This window comes from Pelobates fuscus, chromosome 2 (genome assembly GCF_036172605.1).
Source record: "Pelobates fuscus isolate aPelFus1 chromosome 2, aPelFus1.pri, whole genome shotgun sequence".
In the NCBI taxonomy this organism is placed as follows: Eukaryota; Metazoa; Chordata; class Amphibia; order Anura; family Pelobatidae; genus Pelobates; species Pelobates fuscus.
This window is the reverse complement of record NC_086318.1, coordinates 361772307-361794084: the sequence shown is the minus strand read 5'-3', so window position 1 is coordinate 361794084 and position 21778 is coordinate 361772307. Positions and strand designations below refer to the sequence as shown.

The window sequence follows — 21778 nt, the reverse complement described above, 5'->3', positions numbered from 1 at the left end:
TGGCCTTATTTTATTGTGCTATTTGTAGCACATGTAACCAGGGCCGGATTAACATAGGGGCTGATGGAGCTGCAGCTCCAGGCCCAGGCCCAGGCCCATGTAATAGGCCCATTTAAAAAAAAAAAAAAAAAAAAAAAGTTTTTTTTTTTTTTTACACACACACTACTCTTAGGTTTGCCACCTGACTGGTATTTTAAGGCACATCCGGTATTTGAGGCTGCCTGGCCGTGACGCTATTGCAGTAATACCAGCAATATAAATGCAAATATTTTTCTCAGTGTAAATGGAGATTACTCTGCAATACCAGCACCGGCCAGTAGGGGTCTCTGTAATTGAAGCGAGGCAGGGATATGAAGTTACAGCATCTCCCTGCCTCTCTCTACTCACTGATCCGCGGGGGAGCAGCTACATAGTACAGAAAGTCCAGACAGCAGCTCCCAGCCTGCAGAGACAGACTACAGCTCAGGTATGTGAAGGATGGGGGGAAAGGCAGCAGGGATACATGGGGACACTGAGACATTAGGGGACAGTAGGAGATGTGGGGACACTAAAACATTTGGGGACACTGGGAAACATGTGGACACTGAGACACTAGGGGACACTGTGAGACATGGGGATGCTGAGACACATGGGACATGGAGACTCTAGGGACACAGTGTCTCCATGTCTCCCAGTGTCCCCATGTCTCCCAGCCAGTGTCCCTAGTATCTCAGTGTCCCCATGGCTCCCTGTGTCCCCTAGTCTCCCAATGTCTGTGTCCCCATGTCTCTCAGTGTCCCCATGTCTCAGAGTGTCCCCAAATGCCTGTGTCCCCATGTCTCCCTGTGTCCACATGTCTCCCAGACAGTGTCTCAGTGTCCCCATGTCTCCCAGTGTCCCCTAGTCTCCCAGTGTCTGTGTCCCCATGTCTCTCAGTGTCCCCATGTCTCAGGGTGTCCCCAAATGTCTGTGTCCCCATGTCTTCCTGTGTCCACATGTCTCCCAGCCAGTGTCTCCCAGTGTCTCTATGTCTATGTCCACAAGTGCCCCAATGTCTACCAGTGTCTCCAAGTGTCTGTGTCCCCATGCCTCCCAGCCAGTGCCCCTAGTGTCTGTCCCCATGTCTCCCAATGTCCCCTAGTCTCCGAGTGTCTGTGTTCCCATGTCTCTCGGAGTCCCTAGTGTCTTAGTTACCCCAAATGTCTGTGTCCCCATGTCTCTCAGTGTCCCTAGTGTCTTAGTTACCCCAAATGTCTGTGTCCCCATGTCTCTGTGTCCCTGGTGTCTGTAACCACATTTCTCCCAGTGTCCCCATGTCTTCCAGTGTCTCCATGTCTCCCAGTGTCCCCATGTCTATATCCACAAGTGCCCCCATGTCTCCCAGTGTCCCCAAGTGTCTCAGTGTCCCCGGATCTCTCAGTGTCCCCATGTCTCTCAGTGTCCCCTAGTATCCTATTGACACGGGAGACACTGAGACATGGGGACACTGGGAGACTGGGCAACATGGGGACACTGACACTGTGATACATAGGGACACTGATGCCAGGCTGGCCTTCCAATTCTTTGGACAGACATGCCCCCTTTTTGGGCATGTTCGCCCCTTTTGGCAGTTCTGGTCATGTGATTCACGTCAGTGGCACATCCTTTTACCCTGCCCATTGACTTCCTGCTTCACTGGACACTGCTATTATGGGGTATGGATTAACTTCAAAGATGAAAGCATAAATAAGATAGAGATTAGCATAGAGTATGTGTTTTCTTATAGCTGCATCCTCTGAGTTTCCCACCAACACCAACTCCATCAGATACATGACGCTTGAGAGGTATGACTGTTTTAGTGTTTTTGGTCGATAAGATTCTGTAATTAGGCCCCATCATAATTGTCAGCACCAGGCCCACTGGGCTCTTAATCTGGCCCTGCATGTAACACAGGCAAATTCTAATTTTGAAAAAGTATTATCTCAGTGATCACCACATATCACATGTCATCTATGGCATGGCAGTGTGTAATATTGGTAGTTGTGACCAGACCACTAAACTCGAGGAGGCTGTGCTGTACCCCCTGCACCCTTTTGGAAATGATCTGTGTGTTTAATGACACTAAGAGCTTTATTTTAAAAAAAGCGAGAATTCTAAGTGGATTTCAAATTTAAAATGATATCAGCCAAAATGGGAAAATTCCCTAAGTCAGCTATGCTTTCAGTTTGAAAACTCTGGTGTTAAATTTTTAAATTTCACTTTGAATTCTCTCTTTATTAATGAACCCTGTAAGTATTGTTCCCTGTTTCACTATTGGAATAATGTACTAGTGAATAAGGCCAGTTTATGACAATGTCATACTGTATCTCTGTGCCTATATGTAGAACTATGTTGAACTATACAAGTGAGTAGAGGAAGGTAGATCTGGGACTTCAGACGTACAGATTGCACTCCTCTAATCAATTAGATCACAAGAGATGATTAATTAGAATATGTTTAGGTTAGGAGTTAAGGTACACACAGTGTCCACCATTACATGACTTAAAGGACCACTATAGTGCCAGGAAAACATACTCGTTTTGCTATCGCTATAGTGTTCCTATAAATTCTGCATGTGATCAGGCAAGTTACCCCAATTCAATATCCAATCAATAAAATCCATTTTCGAAAGCATATGAGCATTTTCATTATTATTCTTGGATGGGACATTTATATACTGAATATGCAGAGAAGCACACATGAAACATTGTATGAACATTGTATTTGCAAAACCCATGCAATTCGCACCATTCACCAGTAACATTCTATTGGTTTCCATGGTGATAGCTTCACAATTTGTAAATAGCCCTCTTTGGTCTAAGTATTAATAATTCATCTGTCAGTTTAGAAACTTCATGTTATGTCTTGGCACAGCCTCAAGGTTGGCTGAGCAGCATTGCTAAGCAAGTCACAAATATCTGCAGTGCCAAAGTCAGCTATCACTTGATCAGATGTATCACAGAACAGCAAAACAATAACTCCCCATGGCACAGTGGATGCTGGTTCATAGGGGCACGTAGGGCAGTGCTCACCAATATTTATTGTAAAAAAAAAAATAATTATCAAATGTGTAAGGGCCACTGTTAAGTGTTTATAAGAAAAAAAAAAGCAAACGTCTGTCAAGATTATATCTACAGTTTCCATTCTACCTTTTGATGACTGAAGATGCAGCTGGTTTTGAACAGGGCATGGCATATCATGGGGTTAAATTGGTAAAGCTCAACAAGTCAGGGGGGCAGTGCCCGACTACCTTTAAACTTCACCAGCCTAGCCCAGACCCGCTTCAGTTGCTAATAAAAAAAAACACAAAACTTGCAAGATATACACAGCAAAGTATATTGTGACAGGACAGACCACGCGTGTTTTAAAGAAAAATAAACTTCAAATAGCACGTGGATAAAAAAAAAAAAAAGAAAAAATTTAGGTTAAGGGGGCAAAAAGTTTAGAAGAAATTGTGCCCAGAACTGGTTCTTACCTGGGCTGCCTGCGACTCCTGGAAAGCTGTAAAACAAAGGAATAGAAGAACACTGTACTGTAATCCAGAGGTCATGCTGACAGGTCCTCTGAGCAGGGTAAAGTCAACCAAAAAATGATGAGACCCTCTCGGAAAGAAAAGAGTACTTTCTTCTTTTAGTGTCCTGTTAGATCCTCAAACAGATGTTTTAAATGCATGAAGTGCCATTAAAATCCAGCTGCATGATCACTGGTATTTTAAAATAAAAAAAATGCAAGTTAATCATGCTAAAGAGTCTACGCCAAATCTGCAAGTCAGTCTCAGGATCTCTCCAGAGCTCAGCTTTCTGGAACGAATGTCGACACCTTTTAGCTGTCTTTACCTTACTGTGGCTGCTTATATCCCTCCCACATTTTCCCCTCTGCAAAATGCATAAGGTGTCATAGAATTCTTCCAAGGAAAAAAAAAGTGCCCAGTGTCTGCAGACAATACCCGTTCATCAGCAAAAGTAAGTCTTTCACAAGAGTGAGAAGCAGTTTGTAGTCTGCACACAGCACGTACATTGAGAGGATCATACTTTCTACTGTGCAGAAAGTATTTAAGGGTGAGCAGGCACGATCGTTTCAAAGAGTTTGTTTTATAACAGTACACGACACAGCATAAGATATTGGAAAATATATGTACTCGCTCGTTTGTACAGTATGATTTTCATAAAAAAAAAAAAAAAAAAAAGTAATTTGTAAAATTAACCCCTTATTAGTGTTTTGGTCATTTGTAGTTTTTTTCAAAAAGATGGTAAAAAAAAACAAAACATCGATATGTTTTGTTGACGATTCACTGAAATTCGAACGTAATCAAAAGATGCTCGCAAAACAAAGCAGACATTATGTTATTATTATCATTATTGTTGAAGCGCCAACAAGTTCTGTATCGCTGTAAAACGGGTGGACTAACAGTCAAGTATTTGTAACCAGACATTTGGACACACATGAACAGAGGGATCGAGGGCCCTGCTCAATGAGCTTACATGCTAGAGGGAGTGGGGTATAGTGACACAAAAGGTAAGGGTAGGGTAGAAAAGTAGGTTGCTAGGATAGTGTTCATTGAGGGCTTAGAGTTTTGTTTTGATTACAGTTTCAGGAGAGGAATCGGGGTGCGGGGAGGGAAAGCGGTTCACAGTTTAATTAATAGGCTTTCCTAAAGAAGTAAGTTTTCAAAGATTTTTTGAAGGAAGTGGGTAAGAGCCTAACAGAGAGGGGAAGGGCGTTCCATAGGAACGGTGCAGTCCTAGAAAGGTCTTTTAGGTAAGTGTCAGAGGTAGGAGTACGAACAGAGGTTAGACGTAGGTCTCCGGCAGAGGGTAGGGGCCTAGATGGGACATATTTGTTTAATAGTGAGGATACGTAGGTCAGAGCAGCATTGTGTAGAGATTTATAGCTATCTAATGTACACAGAGGACACATCAAGTAAATGGAAAATTAGGACAAAAACCAGAAGCTCGATTACCTCCACTGCCTTGACATTTCTTACCAGCCGTCACTAGCACTAGCTGAGGGGAAAATGTATTTTGTCCCGTCATGCCTAATGGACCGCTATTTCTTACACATTAGAAGATCTTTGGAGGGTTTGGTGGAATCACAGGATCTTCCAAAGAGACTCATTTTGTTGTCCCACATATATAAATTGCAAATACTCCACAAATGACTGGTTCGACTAGTGATGCTTCTTGCCTTTGTCATAGTCTGGTTCTTGAAGGTCTTATGCTAGCATTTATAGGTCCTATTTATTTTGCATCCACAAACCTATAAAGCACTTGTGTCACTAAATTAGCAGGAAATGAGATTATGGAATTTGTAAAGACAGGATCAATGGCATATACAATCACAGTGTACATTTTAAATAGTCATTGATAATTAGGGTTAAGATAATATTAAAAGGATTTGGGGTTAGGAGAGGGTTTTTGAGTGTCAGAGGTTAGGAGGGATTTAGTGCTAAGTGGTAGGGTGGTTTCTCAGATCAAGTTTCTGTGGACTGTAACTCTCATGATTCTGAGCTAGACAAAGTGCATTAACACAGGCAGCCCCTTAAACACTAAGCCCCTTAACCAAGGGCTTATCCAGGGGGATGGTTAAGCAATGGTTGCGATGCAATACTCTCCATTCCCCACTACTGCCTCTAACATCCGCACTACAACTCCTAACTCCACACTTAAGTCATAAACCCCGCTACTGCACCTAACACCCACTACTGCCTCTAACACCCCCATTATAGCTCCTAGCCCAAACTACCTCTCCTAACCACCCACTTCAGCTCCTAACCCCTACCTCAGACACTAACTAACACTCCAGCTCCTAAACACCACTACTGCTCCTAGACCCCCACTGCTACTCTTAAATCATTCTACAGCCCCTATTCTACAGTACAGTTCCTTAAGCACACACTACTGCCCTTAACCCCCACACTACATAACCCCTACTTCAGCCCCTAACCCCACTATAGCTTCTAGCCCCCCTACAAGTTCTCCTAAATCCCACTACAGCCCCTAAGCCCCCACTGCAGCCCCTATCTGCCAATACAGGTGCTAAACCCCCACAACAGCTCCTAAACCCACATCCACCCCAGCCGCTAACCCTAACTTTAAGTTCCCTGAAATCTACACTATGATGGACACTGTTTCTGCTTTTACGTAACATTTTACATAATTTTTGTTTTAACAATGCTACAATCATATGTCACTCTATATATTGACTCACGTTTTTTTTAAAGCAACTCCATCATCGGTCTTTAAGTGGTTAAACAGTTGCTGATTAGTAATGTCCCGAACGGTTCGCTGGCGAATAGTTCCTGGCGAACATAGCGTGTTCGCGTTCGCCACGGATGGCGAACATATGCGATGTTCGGTCCGCCCCCTATTCGTCATCATTGAGTAAACTTTGACCCTGTACCTCACAGTCAGCAGACACATTCCAGACAATCAGCAGCAGACCCTCCCTCCCAGACCCTCCCACCTCCTAGACAGCATACAATTTAGATTAATTCTGATCTAGCCAGTAACCTGTGTTTATTATACATTATCTCCCATAGCCAGTAACCTGTGTTTATTATACATTATCCCCCCCATAGCCAGTAACCTGTGTTTATTATACCTTATCCCCCCCATAGCCAGTAACCTGTGTTTATTGTACATTATCCTCCATAGCCAGTAACCTGTGTTTATTATACATTATCCTCCCATAGCCAGTAACCTGTGTTTATTATACATTATCCTCCATAGCCAGTAACCTGTGTTTATTATACATTATCCTCCCATAGCCAGTAACCTGTGTTTATTATACATTCAGGGCCGGCGCGTCCATAAAGCGGCACAGGCGGCCGCCTTAGGGCGCCAGAGGAGGGGGGCGCAAAAATCCGAATCCCCTGCCTCTGGCTGGAGACTCGGATTTGTAATCTCACCTCTCTCCCTGCAGCCAGCACACAGCAGGAGCAGGGCAGTGAAGTCAGCCGTCCTCCTCTGATGATGTCAGAAGGGGGCGGGACTTCTGCTCCCAGACTCCCCAGCGGTCCTGACTGCAGCTCCAGACTCCAGTGCAGCCCCTCCCAGCCAACCACCAGTTGTAAGGTTCTCCCTCCCTGGCCCAAGGTAAGCTTCTGGGAGGGGAAGGGGGTGGGGAAGAACTTTAAGCATTTTTATTTTTTTTAAATCAAAACGGTTTTTTTTTCAGCCCCTTTCTACTCCCCCTGCCCCCACTATACTCCCCCTGCCCCCACCATACTCCCCCTGCCCCCACTATACTCCCCCTGCCCCCACCATTCAGCCCCTGCCCCCACCATACAGCCCCTGCCCCCACCATACAGCCCCTGCCCCCACCATACAGCCCATGCCCCCACCATACTCCCCCTGCCCACTATACTCCCCCTGCCCCCACCATTCTCCCCCTGCCCCCACCATTCTCCCCCTGCCCCCACTATACTCCCCCTGCCCCCACTATACTCCCCCTGCCCCCACTATACGGCACCTGCCCCCACTATACGGCCCCTGCCCCCACTATACGGCCCCTGCCCCACCATACTCCCCTGCCACCTCTATAGCCCCTGCCCCCACCATACTACCCCTGCCACCTCTATGGCCCCTGCCCCCTCCAAACTGCCCCACCATACTACCCCTGCCCCCTTTACAGCCCCTCTATAGCCCCTGCCCCACCATAGTGCCCCTGCCCCCACTATACTCCCCCTGCCCCCACTATACTCCCCCCTGCCCCACCATACTCCCACTGCCCCACTATACTCCCCCTGCCCCCACTATACTCCCCCTGCCCCCACTATACTCCCCCTGCCCCCACCATTCTCCCCCTGCCCCCACCATTCTCCCCCTGCCCCCACCATTCTTCCCCTGCCCCAACTATACTCCCCCTGCCCCCACTATACAGCCCCTGCCCCCACTATACGGCCCCTGCCCCCACCATACTCCCCTGCCACCTCTATAGCCCCTGCCCCCACCATACTACCCCTGCCACCTCTATGGCCCCTGCCCCCTCCAAACTGCCCCACCATACTACCCCTGCCCCCTTTACAGCCCCTCTATAGCCCCTGCCCCACCATAGTGCCCCTGCCCCCTCTACTGCCCCATTTGCCCCTCTACAGCACTTCTATTTCCCTCTATAGCCACTGCCCCCACCATACTGCCCCCTTTACAGCCCCTGCCCCACTATACTCCCCCTGCCCCACTATACTCCCCCTGCCCCCACTATACTCCCCCTGCCACACCATACTGCCCCTGCCCCCACCATACTGCCCCTGCCCCACTATACTGCCCCAGCCCCCACTATACTCCCCCTGCCCCCACTATACTCCCCCTGCCCCCGCTATACTCCCCCTGCCCCCGCTATACTCCCCCTGCCCCCGCTATACTCCCCCTGCCCCCGCCATACTCCCCATGCCCCGCCATACTCCCCCTGCCCCGCCATACTCCCCCTGCCCCCGCCATACTCCCCCTGCCCCCGCCATACTCCCCCTGCCCCCGCCATACTTCACTTGCCCCCGCCATACTCCCCCTGCCCCCGCCATACTCCCCCTGCCCCCGCCATACTCCCCCTGCCCCCGCCATACTCCCCCTGCACCAGCCATACTCCCCCTGCACCACCATACTCCCCTGCCACCTCTATAGCCCCCGCCCCCGCCATACTCCCCCTGCCCCACTATACTCCCCTGCCACCTCTATAGCCCCTGCCCCCACCATACTACCCCTGCCACCTCTACAGCCCCTGCCCCTCCAAACTTCCCCACCATACTACCCCTGCCCCCTTTACAGCCCCTCAATAGCCCCTGCCCCACCATAGTGCCCCTGCCCCCTCTACTGCCCCATGTGCCCCTCTACAGCACTTCTATTTCCCTCTTTAGCCCCTGCCCCACCATACTGCCCCCTTTACAGCCCCTCTATAGCCCCCACCCCTCTATAGCCCCTGCCCCACCATACTGCCCCTGCCCCCGCCCCCTCTACAGCCCCTCTATGCCCCTGACCCACTATACTGCCCCTGCCCCCTCTATAGCCCCTGCCCCACCATACTACCCCTGCCCCTCTACAGCCCCTCTACAGCCTCTGCCCCTTAACAGCCCCTCTATAGCCCCTGCCCCACCATACTACCCCTGCCCCTTAACAGCCCCTCTATAGCCTCTGTCCCCACTCTACTGCCCCATGTGCCCCTCTCCAGCACTTCTATTTCCCCTGCCCCACCATACTGCCCATGTCCCCTCTACGTCCCTCTATAGCCCCTGCCCCATGTGCCCCTCTACAACACCTCTATAGCCCCTGCCCCCACCATACTGACCCTGTCCTCCTCTACTGCCCCCTGTGCCACTCTACAGCACCTCTATTTCCCTCCATAATCCCTGCCCCACCATACTGCCCCTCTACAGCTCCTCTATTTCCCTCTACAGCCCCTGCCCTGTCTACAGCCCCTCTTTCCCTCTAAAGCCTCTGCCCCACCATACTGCCCATGCGCCCCCTATACAGCCCATGCTCTACAGCCCCTGTCCCCACTATACTGCCCATGCCCCCCTCTATTGCTTTTGTGCCCCCCTCTTTATCCCGTGTGCCTCCTCTATTTCCCTCTACAGCCCCTGCCCCCTGCCTCTGCCCCCCTTTCACACACCTCTACTGCCCCTGTCTCCCCCCTCTACTTCCTCTACCCGCCTTAACAGCCCCTGTCCCCCCCCTCTACTTCCCATTTACCCCCACCATACTGTCCCTGTGACACCACTTTATTGCCTCAGTGTCCCTCGTTACAGCCTGTGCCCACACCATACTGCCCCTGTGTCCCCCTCTACTGCCCCTATTTCCCACCATACTGCCCGTTTCCAACCACATTGCCCCTTTGCTCACACCACAGCCCCTATACTCCCTTCTACAGCTTCTAACTCCCTTACTTCACATCCCTTCCACTCCCTTTTACACCCCATAACTCCAGTACAGCCCCTATTCCCTTACTACAGTCCTTACCCCCACTACAGCCCCTCTCCCCCAATTGCTGCCCATATCCCCCACACTACAGCCCCTGTTCCCACTTGCAGCCATCAACCTACTTCAGTCCCTAACCCCCTACTACAGCCCCAATTCCCCACTACATTTCCTAAGCCCCCAATTACAGCCCCTAACTCTCAACTACAGCCCCTGTCCCCCTACTACAGCCCTAACTCCTCAATTAGAGCCCCTATTACCCCACTAAAACTCACTACCACCCCCCCCCCCCCCCCCCCCAAGATTAGGTTCTGGATCTGCCCCTGCTCTGTATACCTGTCTGCATGTATCTGTATGACTATGTCTGTCTGTGTATGAAAGTGTATGTATGTCTGTGTCTGTATGTCTCTATATGACTGTATGTCTATGACCGTATCCATATGTCTCTGTATGCCTTGTTCTGTATATCTTTGTGTGACTGTCTGTGTATATATGTCCCTGCATGCCTGTATGTATCTGTATGCCTTGTTCTGTATGTCTCTGTATGCCTGCATCTACATGTCTCTGTATGTCTGTGTTTGTATAAATGTGTCTTTATTTATCTATATGCCGGTGTCTGCATGTCTCTGTCTGTGTGTCTGTATGACTGTATGTCTGTGTACCTGTATGTGTTGATTGTATGACTGTGTCCCTGTATGGCTGTGTTTGTTTGATTGTGTGCCTGCATATTTCTGTGACTATGTGCCTGTATGTGTGTGTAGCTATATATCTATGTCTATATGGCTTGGGAGGGAAAAGTTACACAAAGGAGCTTGAGGGGAAGAGGGACACACAAAAAACAGGCTGAGGGGAGAGACCCACAGAAAAGGGCTGTGGGAAAGAAAGACACACAAAGGGGCTGGGGGGGAAAGGAGATACACATGGGGGTTGTAAGAGACATACAAGGGGGTGTAAGACACACTAAAGGGGGGTACAATACACTACATGGGGATTTCAAAAGGCTGGATATGAGACACCGCTAAAGATACATCTTATTCATGGGGGGGCGGCAAAATTCATCTTCGCCTGTGTAGCCAAAAATCCTTGCACCGGCCCTGTATACATTATCCTCCCATAGCCAGTAATCTGTGTTTATTATACATTATCCCCCCCCATAGCCAGTAACCTGTGCTTATTATACATTATCTCCCCCATAGCCAGAAACCTGTGTTTATTATACATTATCCCCCCACAACCAGTAACCTGTGTTTATTATACATTATCCCCCCACAACCAGTAACCTGTGTTAATTATACATTATCCTCCCATAGCCAGTAACCTGTGTTTATTATACATTATCCTCCCGTAGCCAGTAATCTGTGTTTATTATACATTATCCCCCCCATAGCCAGTAACCTGTGCTTATTATACATTATCTCCCCCATAGCCAGAAACCTGTGTTTATTATACATTATCCCCCCACAACCAGTAACCTGTGTTTATTATAGATTATCCCCCCACAACCAGTAACCTGTGTTAATTATAAATTATCCTCCCATAGCCAGTAACCTGTGTTTATTATACATTATCCTCCCGTAGCCAGTAACCTGTGTTTATTATACATTATCCTCCCATAGCCAGTAACCTGTGTTTATTATACATTATCCCCCCACAGCCAGTAACCTGTGTTTATTATACATTATCCTCCCGTAGCCAGTAACCTGTGTTTATTATACATTATCCTCCCATAGCCAGTAACCTGTGTTTATTATACATTATCCCCCCACAGCCAGTAACCTGTGTTTATTATACATTATCCTCCCCATAGCCAGTAACCTGTGTTTATTATACATTATCCCCCCCATAGCCAGTAACCTGTGTTTATTATACATTATCCCTCCCATAGCCAGTAACCTCTGTTTATTATACATTATCCCTCCCATAGCCAGTAACCTGTGTTTATTATACATTATCCCTCCCATAGCCAGTAACCTCTGTTTATTATACATTATCCCTCCCATAGCCAGTAACCTCTGTTTATTATACATTATCCCCCATAGTCATTTATCGTTGGACCTAGGCAGCATGATGTCTTAGGCTGGCCCAGAGAGTGAGTGAGTGAGTGAATAATATAATATATATGTTCAGAAACATATAAGTAATATATGTAAATCGGGTTCATGCAAAGAGGGTGAAAAGGTATTAAAGAAAAACACACTTATTGCATCAAATTTACAAAGCCAAACTTTTAAAAGCTTTCCTCATTTCTTTCTCGGGATGAGGAATATATCGGTTGTAGACTGAGGATTTCCATCTGCCCAATCTTTTAATAATATGCACTGGAGTGTCAGTGTTGAAGGAGACCGAAGCTTCCCCTATTCTAAATGAAAGACCCGAGACAAGGATACAACCCAATCTTAGGAGTAGTATTTTTACTGGGCACTAGTTCTAGGTGGGATAAAGTGGTATAGCGGATGGATGAGTAGTTTGGTTCGTTTTAGAGGTTTGTAGAGAAAGTATATAGTGATCATGATTTTTAGCGATATCCAATATTTTTAAGGTGGTCTCAAACAAACATAAAATGCTATATAAAATTTGTGGGAATATCGAATGGTCGTGTACAGTAAATCCGAGAGGGCTCAGAATATCGAATCATCGATCGGTAACCTGGATGAAGTTGGGGGTCTATCTGTTTTTTTAAATACGCGGTAATATGCTTTTAATGGGATAGGACGTTAGAAAAGGTGTGTGATTGGGATAAGTGGTTGTGGCTGTATTTACCTTATCCTGGGACCGACCTGGCTCCTAAGTTTGAGCCGCACGTGGCTGGATCATTTGTCCATTTGCACAACTGCAAACTCCCCATTTGCACAAGGTTGGATAACAAGCTAGCCATGTCCCGTTCCTTGTCCTCACTGATGTCATTGAAGGTCTCTTCCTCCACCCAGCCACGTACAACACCAAAGGTCCCCGAAAGGTGGCAACAAGCCCCCTGTATTTTTTTAAAAATGTACACTACTGTTACACCAGATATGAGTTGCACTGGTGTGACACTGTGCCCTGGCAGGCCCTGAAACGCACACGTGTGAAGGAAACTGACTTCTATTATATTACAGTCAAAAAATATATATATATTTTTTAAATGCAAGCTATTGTACCCCCAAAACGTTTGTGTGTGGGGGTGCTGGAATGACATGGGCAAATGGGAGCCTGAATCAACTTTTGGCTCCCACTGCCCCTTTAAGAGCGAGCTCGTGACTCGAGCCGTGCTCATAGTGCCAGGCGGGCCACGTGACCGATCACTGCGGTCAGTACATGCGGCTAAGTCAGAAGAGGAGATCAAGCCGCATGCGGCTCGTGTGGAGGCAGGAGTGATCCAGCCACGCGCGGCTCAAGCTTAGGAGCCAGGTAGGTCCCAGGATAAGGTAAATACAGCCACCACCACTTATCCCAATCACACACCTTTCCTAACGTCCTATCCCATTAAAAGCATATTGCCGCGTATTTAATAAAACAGACCCCCTACTTCATCCAGGTTACCGATCGATGGTTCGATATTCTGAGCCCTCTCTGATTTACTGTACACGACTATTCGATATTCCCACAAATTTTATATAGCATTTTGTTTGTTTGAGACCACCTTAAAAATATTGGATATCGCTAAAAATCATGATCACTATATACTTTCTCTACAAACCTCTAAAACGAACCAAACTACTCATCCATCCGCTATACCACTTTATTCCACCTAGAACTAGTGCCCAGTTAAAATACTTGACTCTTACTTACCCACACTCAGTCATGCCACACACATTTCACCACTACTCTCACTGAATCCCTCTGACTACGGCTAAATTCATCTTCTACATCAGAACACTACTCCTAAGATTGGGTTGTATCCATGTCTCGGGTCTTTCATTTAGAATAGGGCCAGCTTCGGTCTTCTTCAACACTGACACTCCAGTGCATATTATTAAAAGATTGGGCAGATGGAAATCCTCAGTCTACAACCGATATATTCCTCATCCCGAGAAAGAAATGAGGAAAGCTTTTAAAAGTTTGGCTTTGTAAATTTGATGCAATAAGTGTGTTTTTCTTTAATACCTTTTCACCCTCTTTGCATGAACCCGATTTACATATATTACTAATATGTTTCTGAACATATATATTATATTATTCACTCACTCACTCACTCTCTGGGCCGGCCTAAGACATCATGCTGCCTAGGTCCAACGATAAATGACTATGGGGGATAATGTATAATAAACACAGGTTACTGGCTATGGGAGGATAATGTATAATAAACACAGGTTACTGGCTATGGGGGGATAATGTATAATAAACACAGGTTACTGGCTATGGGAGGGATAATGTATAATAAACACAGGTTACTGGCTATGGGAGGGATGATGTATACTAAACACAGGTTACTGGCTATGGAGGATAATGTATAATAAACACAGGTTACTGGCTATGGGGGGGATAATGTATAATAAACACAGGTTACTGGCTATGGGGGATAATGTATAATAACCACAGGTTACTGGCTATGGAGGATAATGTATAATAAACACAAACACACACAAAAAAACATAATAATAAAAAAAAAAAAGAATGCAGCTTCAGAATTAATCTAAATTGTATGCTGTCTAGGAGGTGGGAGGGTCTGGGAGGGAGGGTCTGCTGCTGATTGGCTGGAATTTGTCTGCTGACTGTGAGGTACAGGGTCAAAGTTTACTCAATGATGACGAATAGGGGCAGACCGAACATCGCATATGTTCGCCGTCCGCGGTGTTCGCCAGGAACTATTCGCCAGCGAACCGTTCGGGACATCACTAGTAGTGTTGGTAGCATGAGCTGCTAGCAAGTATCCAGTATGAAAAAGTAGTAGTTCAAATGACTGGACAGTCTCAAGATCCCTGATAAATGAAGAACAACATTAAAGCACACCCCAGGTTACCCTGAAAACTAAATAGATAGGAAGTCCCAGGAGCGCTTGGTACAGCAGAGTGTGCCTCTCCTATTCTGAAAACAGTGCATTCTTACCTTTGACTCAAAAGGCAAAAGTGAATTTCGCATTCTTACTGCCCTCACTGTATAAAAAAAAATATTTATTATGCTGAACATAACGTTTAGATATATATATGTATTGATCCATAGTAGGTTATTTGTATTCATGTAGACTCTAATAGGTGAGCTAAGGGTCTGTAAAACCTGGGTACGTTTTTCTCTTTTGGACGCTGAAGGTAAATTAGCCACTCCCTTTTAGCGCCAAGCCTTTCCTTTACATGCCCAGCCATCTCGATTCATCACACAGATCAACTTTATCTCTCTCCAATCAAAAAGATTACAACAATCTCTGAACAGTCTTCTCCGTGAAATAAAACAACTTCTCATCATACGTCATTTAAGGTTAACAGATAAAAGGTTTTTACTGAAAAATAAAACGTATAGCATAAGAATCTGGCTTTTGACACAGCCGATTGAAGCCCTTGTAGCAGACACCCTGGTAAGGAGAGTCTCACAGAATGTATAACATATCCCTTCACGCCTTTTTTTTATTCCATATTTCATATTTAATTTCACATTTGCTAGTTAATCTTGAATGAACCATCTAATACCATGAGCCTACTTTATATCCCATATTTGTCAGATTTTCTTCCCTGATCCCATACTTTCCATGTTTCATCCCATGGTCTTTTACATTAAGTTATATAATTCACTTATAATCACATACTTCGTTCAGTATGTTAGATATTTTATTTCACTTTCAGGCATGTGTTGCATTGCTTCCAACCTATCAAACTTAGCCATTCATCTCATTGTCCCCAAACAGGTTCATCCAAGTCAAATAAAGCAGTTTACAGCTCTCTAACAGTAATATTTATTAAAGTGAAGAGAGTTAAGTGCCAACTTGTAACAGATATATTTATTATAACCTCCAGCCATTCGCCATTCATCTCACCGATCCACCAGACACCCCTAGACATCCATTCTGTTGCTCTCTAGCCTGTCACCCATCTAATTTCCGACACACCACCATTGCCCCCATCTCAATACCCCAGCCTTAGCTACCTATCTCATTCCCTAACCTTTAAACCTTAATGTTAATAACATTTAGGGAGAATCTGTATCTCATACATTTTTTCACAGTGCTCACTGCCAAAACGTGTTACCCTAGCCATCCATCTTATCATTAGTAGTCATCCTTCTCCTTGTCCTCTAACCTATCATCAGCTGTAAAGAATCTCATTGCCCCATATCTTTCATTCATTGACACCCATCTTATTAACCCTACTTAACCACCTTGATGTTCCACCTACTAATTCCATCTAACATTTTATCTCAAAAACCTACTCCGTCTCCAAAGCTATCATCCATAAAACTATTCACTAGACTAGAAATTGTGTAGAATTATGCACTTAAAACTAAAATATCCAAGTTTAAAAAATGCTGCATCTCAGCTATTTTTCAGATTAACTATTTTGGCCCAACATTAGCAACTCTCTGATTTTCTACAATTCATGTTTAGAAAATAACTCTAACTGTTCGTTATAGAGTCAGTTTAGAAAGGTAGCCATTGAAACTGAAGTCTTGGTACTTTTAAGAATTTTTCTGCCCACTTCCCTAATTAGTTTTTTTAAGATCTTGTGACCAAAGCTATATTGCACATTAATAGCAGCATCTTAACTTGGATTTGCAAGAATAGCAAAATAACGTGAGCCACATTGATAAGGGCAGGCATGCGGCTGCACAGCTAGTCATATGCTTCATGGCAACAAATCTTGGGTCGTAAGTGATTGGCAACAATATTTCTTGGCAAGTGATCAAACAAACAATGTGATTAATTAGCAGTTGTTTTGCAGTTCCTTTCGTCTCCAAAGCTACTGTTTCGCAAAACAGAAAAAGGTAAAGCATAAAAAAAAAAATTCAAATTCTGAAAATGTCTGAGGCAGTACTTTTTACTAGAATTGGGAGAGACAGAAATATAATGAACAATGGGTTGCAAATAAAGGGATCACTTCTACAATACAAGAAGCGCTGAACATTCGTATATTTAGGGCAGAGTATAGAATATTTCCTCACCTCAACATCTGAGGAAAGGGATTTAGGGGTGATTATTTCTGATGACTTTGGACCTTGCTTGTATTCTATTTTATTATTATACTATAATAAAACAGATTCAATTTTACTCCCATTTCCTGAATCCAACCTTCCACTTTATAGTGACAACATTGAAAGTGGAGAGGGAGTAGTGGATATACCCTCCAACCATCTAAGGGGAGGCACCTTAAGGCGATATACTTATCTCCATCTTGTGAGTGCCATTTAATCTGGCGCACAATTATTATATTCTTGCTGTTTTACACTATTGTATTATTCTTTTTTTTCTGTAGATAGTCAGCAGGGCTGGTGCAAGGATTTTTGCCACCCTAGGCAAACAAAAATGTTCCGCCCCCCATATGCTCTGCCCACCATGTGACATCACAATGCCCCACCCATATGATCTGCCATATGAGCCAACTCTAAAAAGGCAGTGTGTTTACTTTAAAATGCCTGCAGGGACAGGCTATAGAAACCACAACCACTACATTAAGCTGTAGTAGTTCTGGTGACTATAGTGTCTCTTTTATGTGAGGAAAATTAGAGATTAGTGCCACTAATAATATACTGGATTGCCTACTTACCACCAGATGAGGACAAGAGGATGATGATGGGCTCAGGCTTCAGTATGGCTCCACTGGTCTGGTGTTAAAACAGGCTCTCTGGAGGCAGTGCTCACAAAAACAACGAACAGGAAGCAGCTCCATTTTTTGGGGTCCCTTACAGGGCCTGACAGTGCGTATGCCTACAAGGCCCGGCCACAAACCTTATGCCTTCGAAGCCCACCCATAAGTTCGCTCACAGGGAGTGAAGTGTATGTGTGTAGGGGATGATTTATGTGTTATTGTAGAGGATGTAATGTGTGTGTTCTTATGGAATGTAGTGTATAGGGATACCAGTATGTGTAAGGGATTTATTGTGTGTGTGTGTATAGGGGATGCAGTGTGTGTTTGTGTGTAAGGAATGCATTGTGTGTTTGTGTGTGTGTGTAAGGGATCTATTGTGTAAATCTGCATTTGTATGTGTAAGGGATGCAAGGTGGGTGTTTCTGTGTATGCATGTATGTAATGTAATGCAGTGTGTGTCTGTAAGGGGTGCATTGAGTGTGTGTAAGATATGCATTGGGTTTCTGTATGTGTGTAACAGAAGCAGTGTGTGTGTATGTGGGTAAGGGATGCATTGTGTGTTTTTGTATGTAAGGGATGCATTGTGTGCTACTGTGTATGTGTGCAAGGGCTGCATTGTGTGTGTGTGTTGGATGCATTGTGTTTTTCTCTGTGTGTAAGGGAAGCATGGTGTTTTTCTGTGTGAGTGTAGGATACATTGTATGTTTCGGTGTGTCTGTGTGTGAAACCCTTAATGATCTCTTTCACTCCCCCCGTCCCTTAGTGGTCTCATCTCCTCTCCTATTCCTTAGTGCTCTGCAATCCCTTAGTGATCTCCTCTCCCCTCTCCTCCTGTCCCTTAGTGCTCTCTCCTGCACTTTAGTGCACTTCCCTCCCCATCCCTTAATCCTCTCCCCTGACCCTACTTAATGTTCTCCCCTTGACTCTTAGTGCTCTTCCCCTCCCCCACTCCCCCCGTGTCCCTTAGTGCTGTCTCCCTTCCCTAGTGTGCCTCTTACCTCTTTGTAGCGTGGCCGGCGGCACGGACCGCTGTACATGAGCTTCTGTTTCCTGTACCCAGCCCGACTGACAGAAAGTGCTTTTCTCAATGAGCACTTTCTGTCAGTCCGGCCGGGTACAGGAAACAGATGCTCCTGTACCGCGGTCGGCGCCTCCCTGCTACTCAATACTGAGTGACTGGCAGGAGGGAGCGATGTGCGCTTCCCTCCTGCCGGGTCACTGAAATCTTGCGCCCCCAACCGGTGCGCCCTAAGCGACTGCCTAAGTCGCCTATAGAACGCGCCGGCCCTGATAGTCAGCTATACCCTCTATTTTCTATCTGGGGATATTGTATGTATGGGATACAGTCTGGAATGTCTTGAGAGGAAGCTGATATATACCAATTAACGATAAGTACTCTTTTTTTGACTTACACACTATTGTATACTGGTGTAGGTCTATACTGTTTTTTCTTTTCTATAAATCAAAATGACATTGAGATGAAATGGTCTAGGTGTCTTTAGCCATTGAAGGCAAGAAACTAGTGCTGTGGAATGAGATCCTCTCCGACCATGTCCCTTGCATGGTCCCTCTTTGACTATTTTTCGGTGTTGTATAAGCTGCCCTGCTGTGAAGCTGCAGAGAGATATGGCTTGTCTAGTTATATAGTAGGGACCTCGGCTGCACCTGTGCACAAACCACTGTATACTGGAAAACTACCCAGAAGGCTTATGAAGTGTAATTCCCTTGATTATGTAGGGCTTCCCTGTTCATTGTAGACTAAATAATAGATGCTGTTTTTGGGTGTGTAAGGAACAGAATCTAACCTGTGCCAACCTGAGAGTTAAAATGCCTGTATGCCAGCATTAATTTATTAAACTATATACCTGGTTCACAGAACACTTGGCACCCACACCAACAATTCCTTACCTACATTCCTAGGCTTACCATAATATGTCATCCCCATAAACACAAAGCATCCTTAGGATTTGCTAAGCAACAAGAAGGATCTCCATCTCTAAAGCCTTGCCTACGTATGTGCCTCAGTGGGGATCCAAAAGAAGACCGTTCAAAAACAAGACAGGGCTGTAATGGTCCCTTTAATTGAGAGAGCGCGAGTGCAATTTTCTTTCCGTGCATCTACAGCTTTAACTTATCTGTTTGGTTCATTCTGTAGTTTTGTGTTTGTTTTATTTCACACTTAGTTACTGTTACTACTTGCCAAAGGTTTGATTTATTGATCTGGAGAGCATCAACTGTAATTAGTAATGATTTATTATAGACTATTTTTTAATTCTCAATATCTTTTACAACAGGTTACCTGTCGTGACAAATACACATTAATCTTGGATAATAGAAAAACAGGTTTTATCTATACATCGTTCTAGCTGAATTGCTAGCAAATGTTTAGATTTCTCTAAAATCAGAGACTAAAAACTAGCCTTTTCCCCATCCTGTTAATCAATTCAGTTTGTGCCTGAAAGGGAAATTTTCAGTGCCTATCGGCACAGAGATAAGACTGTGCTCTGCATGTCTGTTATCTGGGCATCTCTCTTGTATCAAGCCAGTTAGTTAGAAAACTGCAGACCTATATCAGTCATGACAGGTTCAACTTCATCCCGAAAATGTGTTAATCAATTGACTACAGCTTGTCCATGCCATGAATTTTGGGATGCTTTCTCAGACATATCCTTTTGTTACAGTACAGTTTCAGTTATTCATGACCACTACAAACTGCAGCTTGAAGTCCCTATGTCACTCCTGTTAACTTGACTGTTGTCTTTTACCTTGACCTGTTATTTAAAGGAACACTTTATTTAAATTTTTTTTGGTAAAACAGTTTAGTAGATAAATCATGTGTAATTTTTCCTGCATGTTTTCTTTGCGGATATATAAAGAAATCATATTCCCTGTTGGCTGCAGCATTTGAAAGCCTCCTCCTCTTTCCCCTTATTTAGAAGTCTCAGTGCTGGAGCCACTAGTACGTATGGTTCAAGGGTAGAAAGCATGCACATGATAGCCCAGCACCCACCACTTCCGTTAGCTCTGTGGAGCAGATATAAGTAGAAGAAAACCTGCCTGGCTGTCTGACTGGCAGCAGGGGAGGTCTTTCTGTGATGTTTTATAAATGTGCTCTTGTAAAAATTGTCACAAATAAGACAGACTGTAGACACATCAGCATGTTCCTTTAAGTTCTACCTTGTGTATTAGCTTCGCTTCATTGATGCTTCTTATTTTGGTTGATTCTCCAGAACGTGATACCACAATACTTACTGCATTTATCAAACGATGGCTTATTCCAGTATGTAGCCATTAAAGAATATTGCTGGGGGCGTGGCTTGGAAGCCGAGAAAGATGGCGGCGTAGACCCGGAGTTCCTCTGCAGGCTAAGCGCAAATCCTCCTCACAGCACTGATACCGCAGGCAGAAATGGGTAAAACCCACCGGGCATCGAGCACCACCAAGCCGGCGGACACGCCGAAGGGCGCAGCAGCGGCCTCACTGCGGCATTTCCTCGTGGCTCCCGCGGACGCGGACGCCCGGGCCTACGCTAACATGGAGCCTGCCGACGCTTCCCGCCCAGCGTCGCCACGAGGTGACAGCCCAACAGCTGCGGCCCAGACCCTTCCGGACCCCCAACCGGACTGGGTCCAATTAATCAAAGCCCTGCCGACCAGACAAGATTTGAAAGAGGCTAACTCCGAGCTGAGAGCCTCCATCACCGCTGAGCTGCACTCCCTTCGGGAGGACATCCAGGGCCTACACACCAAAGTGTCCCAACTGGAAGCAGACACTGACCACTTATCCTCTGCTCAATCTGCAAACACAGATGCAATACGCCATCACACGGCGCAAATGAGACAAATGGCCCTGCACATGGAAGATCTGGACAATCATGGCAGGCGCCAGAACATAAGGGTGCGTGGCATCCCAGAAGACCTTGATCAAACGACGCCGATAGCAGACACCCTCACGGACCTGTTCAACAAGATCCTGGGCCGCCCAGCACACACCGCAATAGAGCTTGTCAGAGCCCACCGAGCCCTGAGACCAAGGGGCCCTCCTGAGGCTCCACCAAGAGACACTATCTGCTGCCTGGCCAGCTTCAAACTGAAGGAAGACATCCTCCAGAAAGCACGAAACACAGAAAAAGTGCTACTAAATGGCGTGGAACTGCAATTGTAT

At 45.7% G+C, this 21778-nt stretch overlaps 1 protein-coding gene across 1 annotated transcript in view; it reads right to left on the bottom strand.

The window, feature by feature from the left end:
- Positions 1–3988, bottom strand: part of FBLN7 (fibulin 7) — a 163825-nt gene extending 159837 nt beyond the window's left edge. The window contains exon 1 of the mRNA XM_063443677.1: positions 3473–3988. Coding sequence (XP_063299747.1) covers positions 3473–3547 — 75 coding nt within the window. The 5' untranslated portion in view covers positions 3548–3988. The remainder of the gene's footprint in view (positions 1–3472) is intronic.
- Between the last annotated feature and the right edge of the window lie 17790 nt (positions 3989–21778).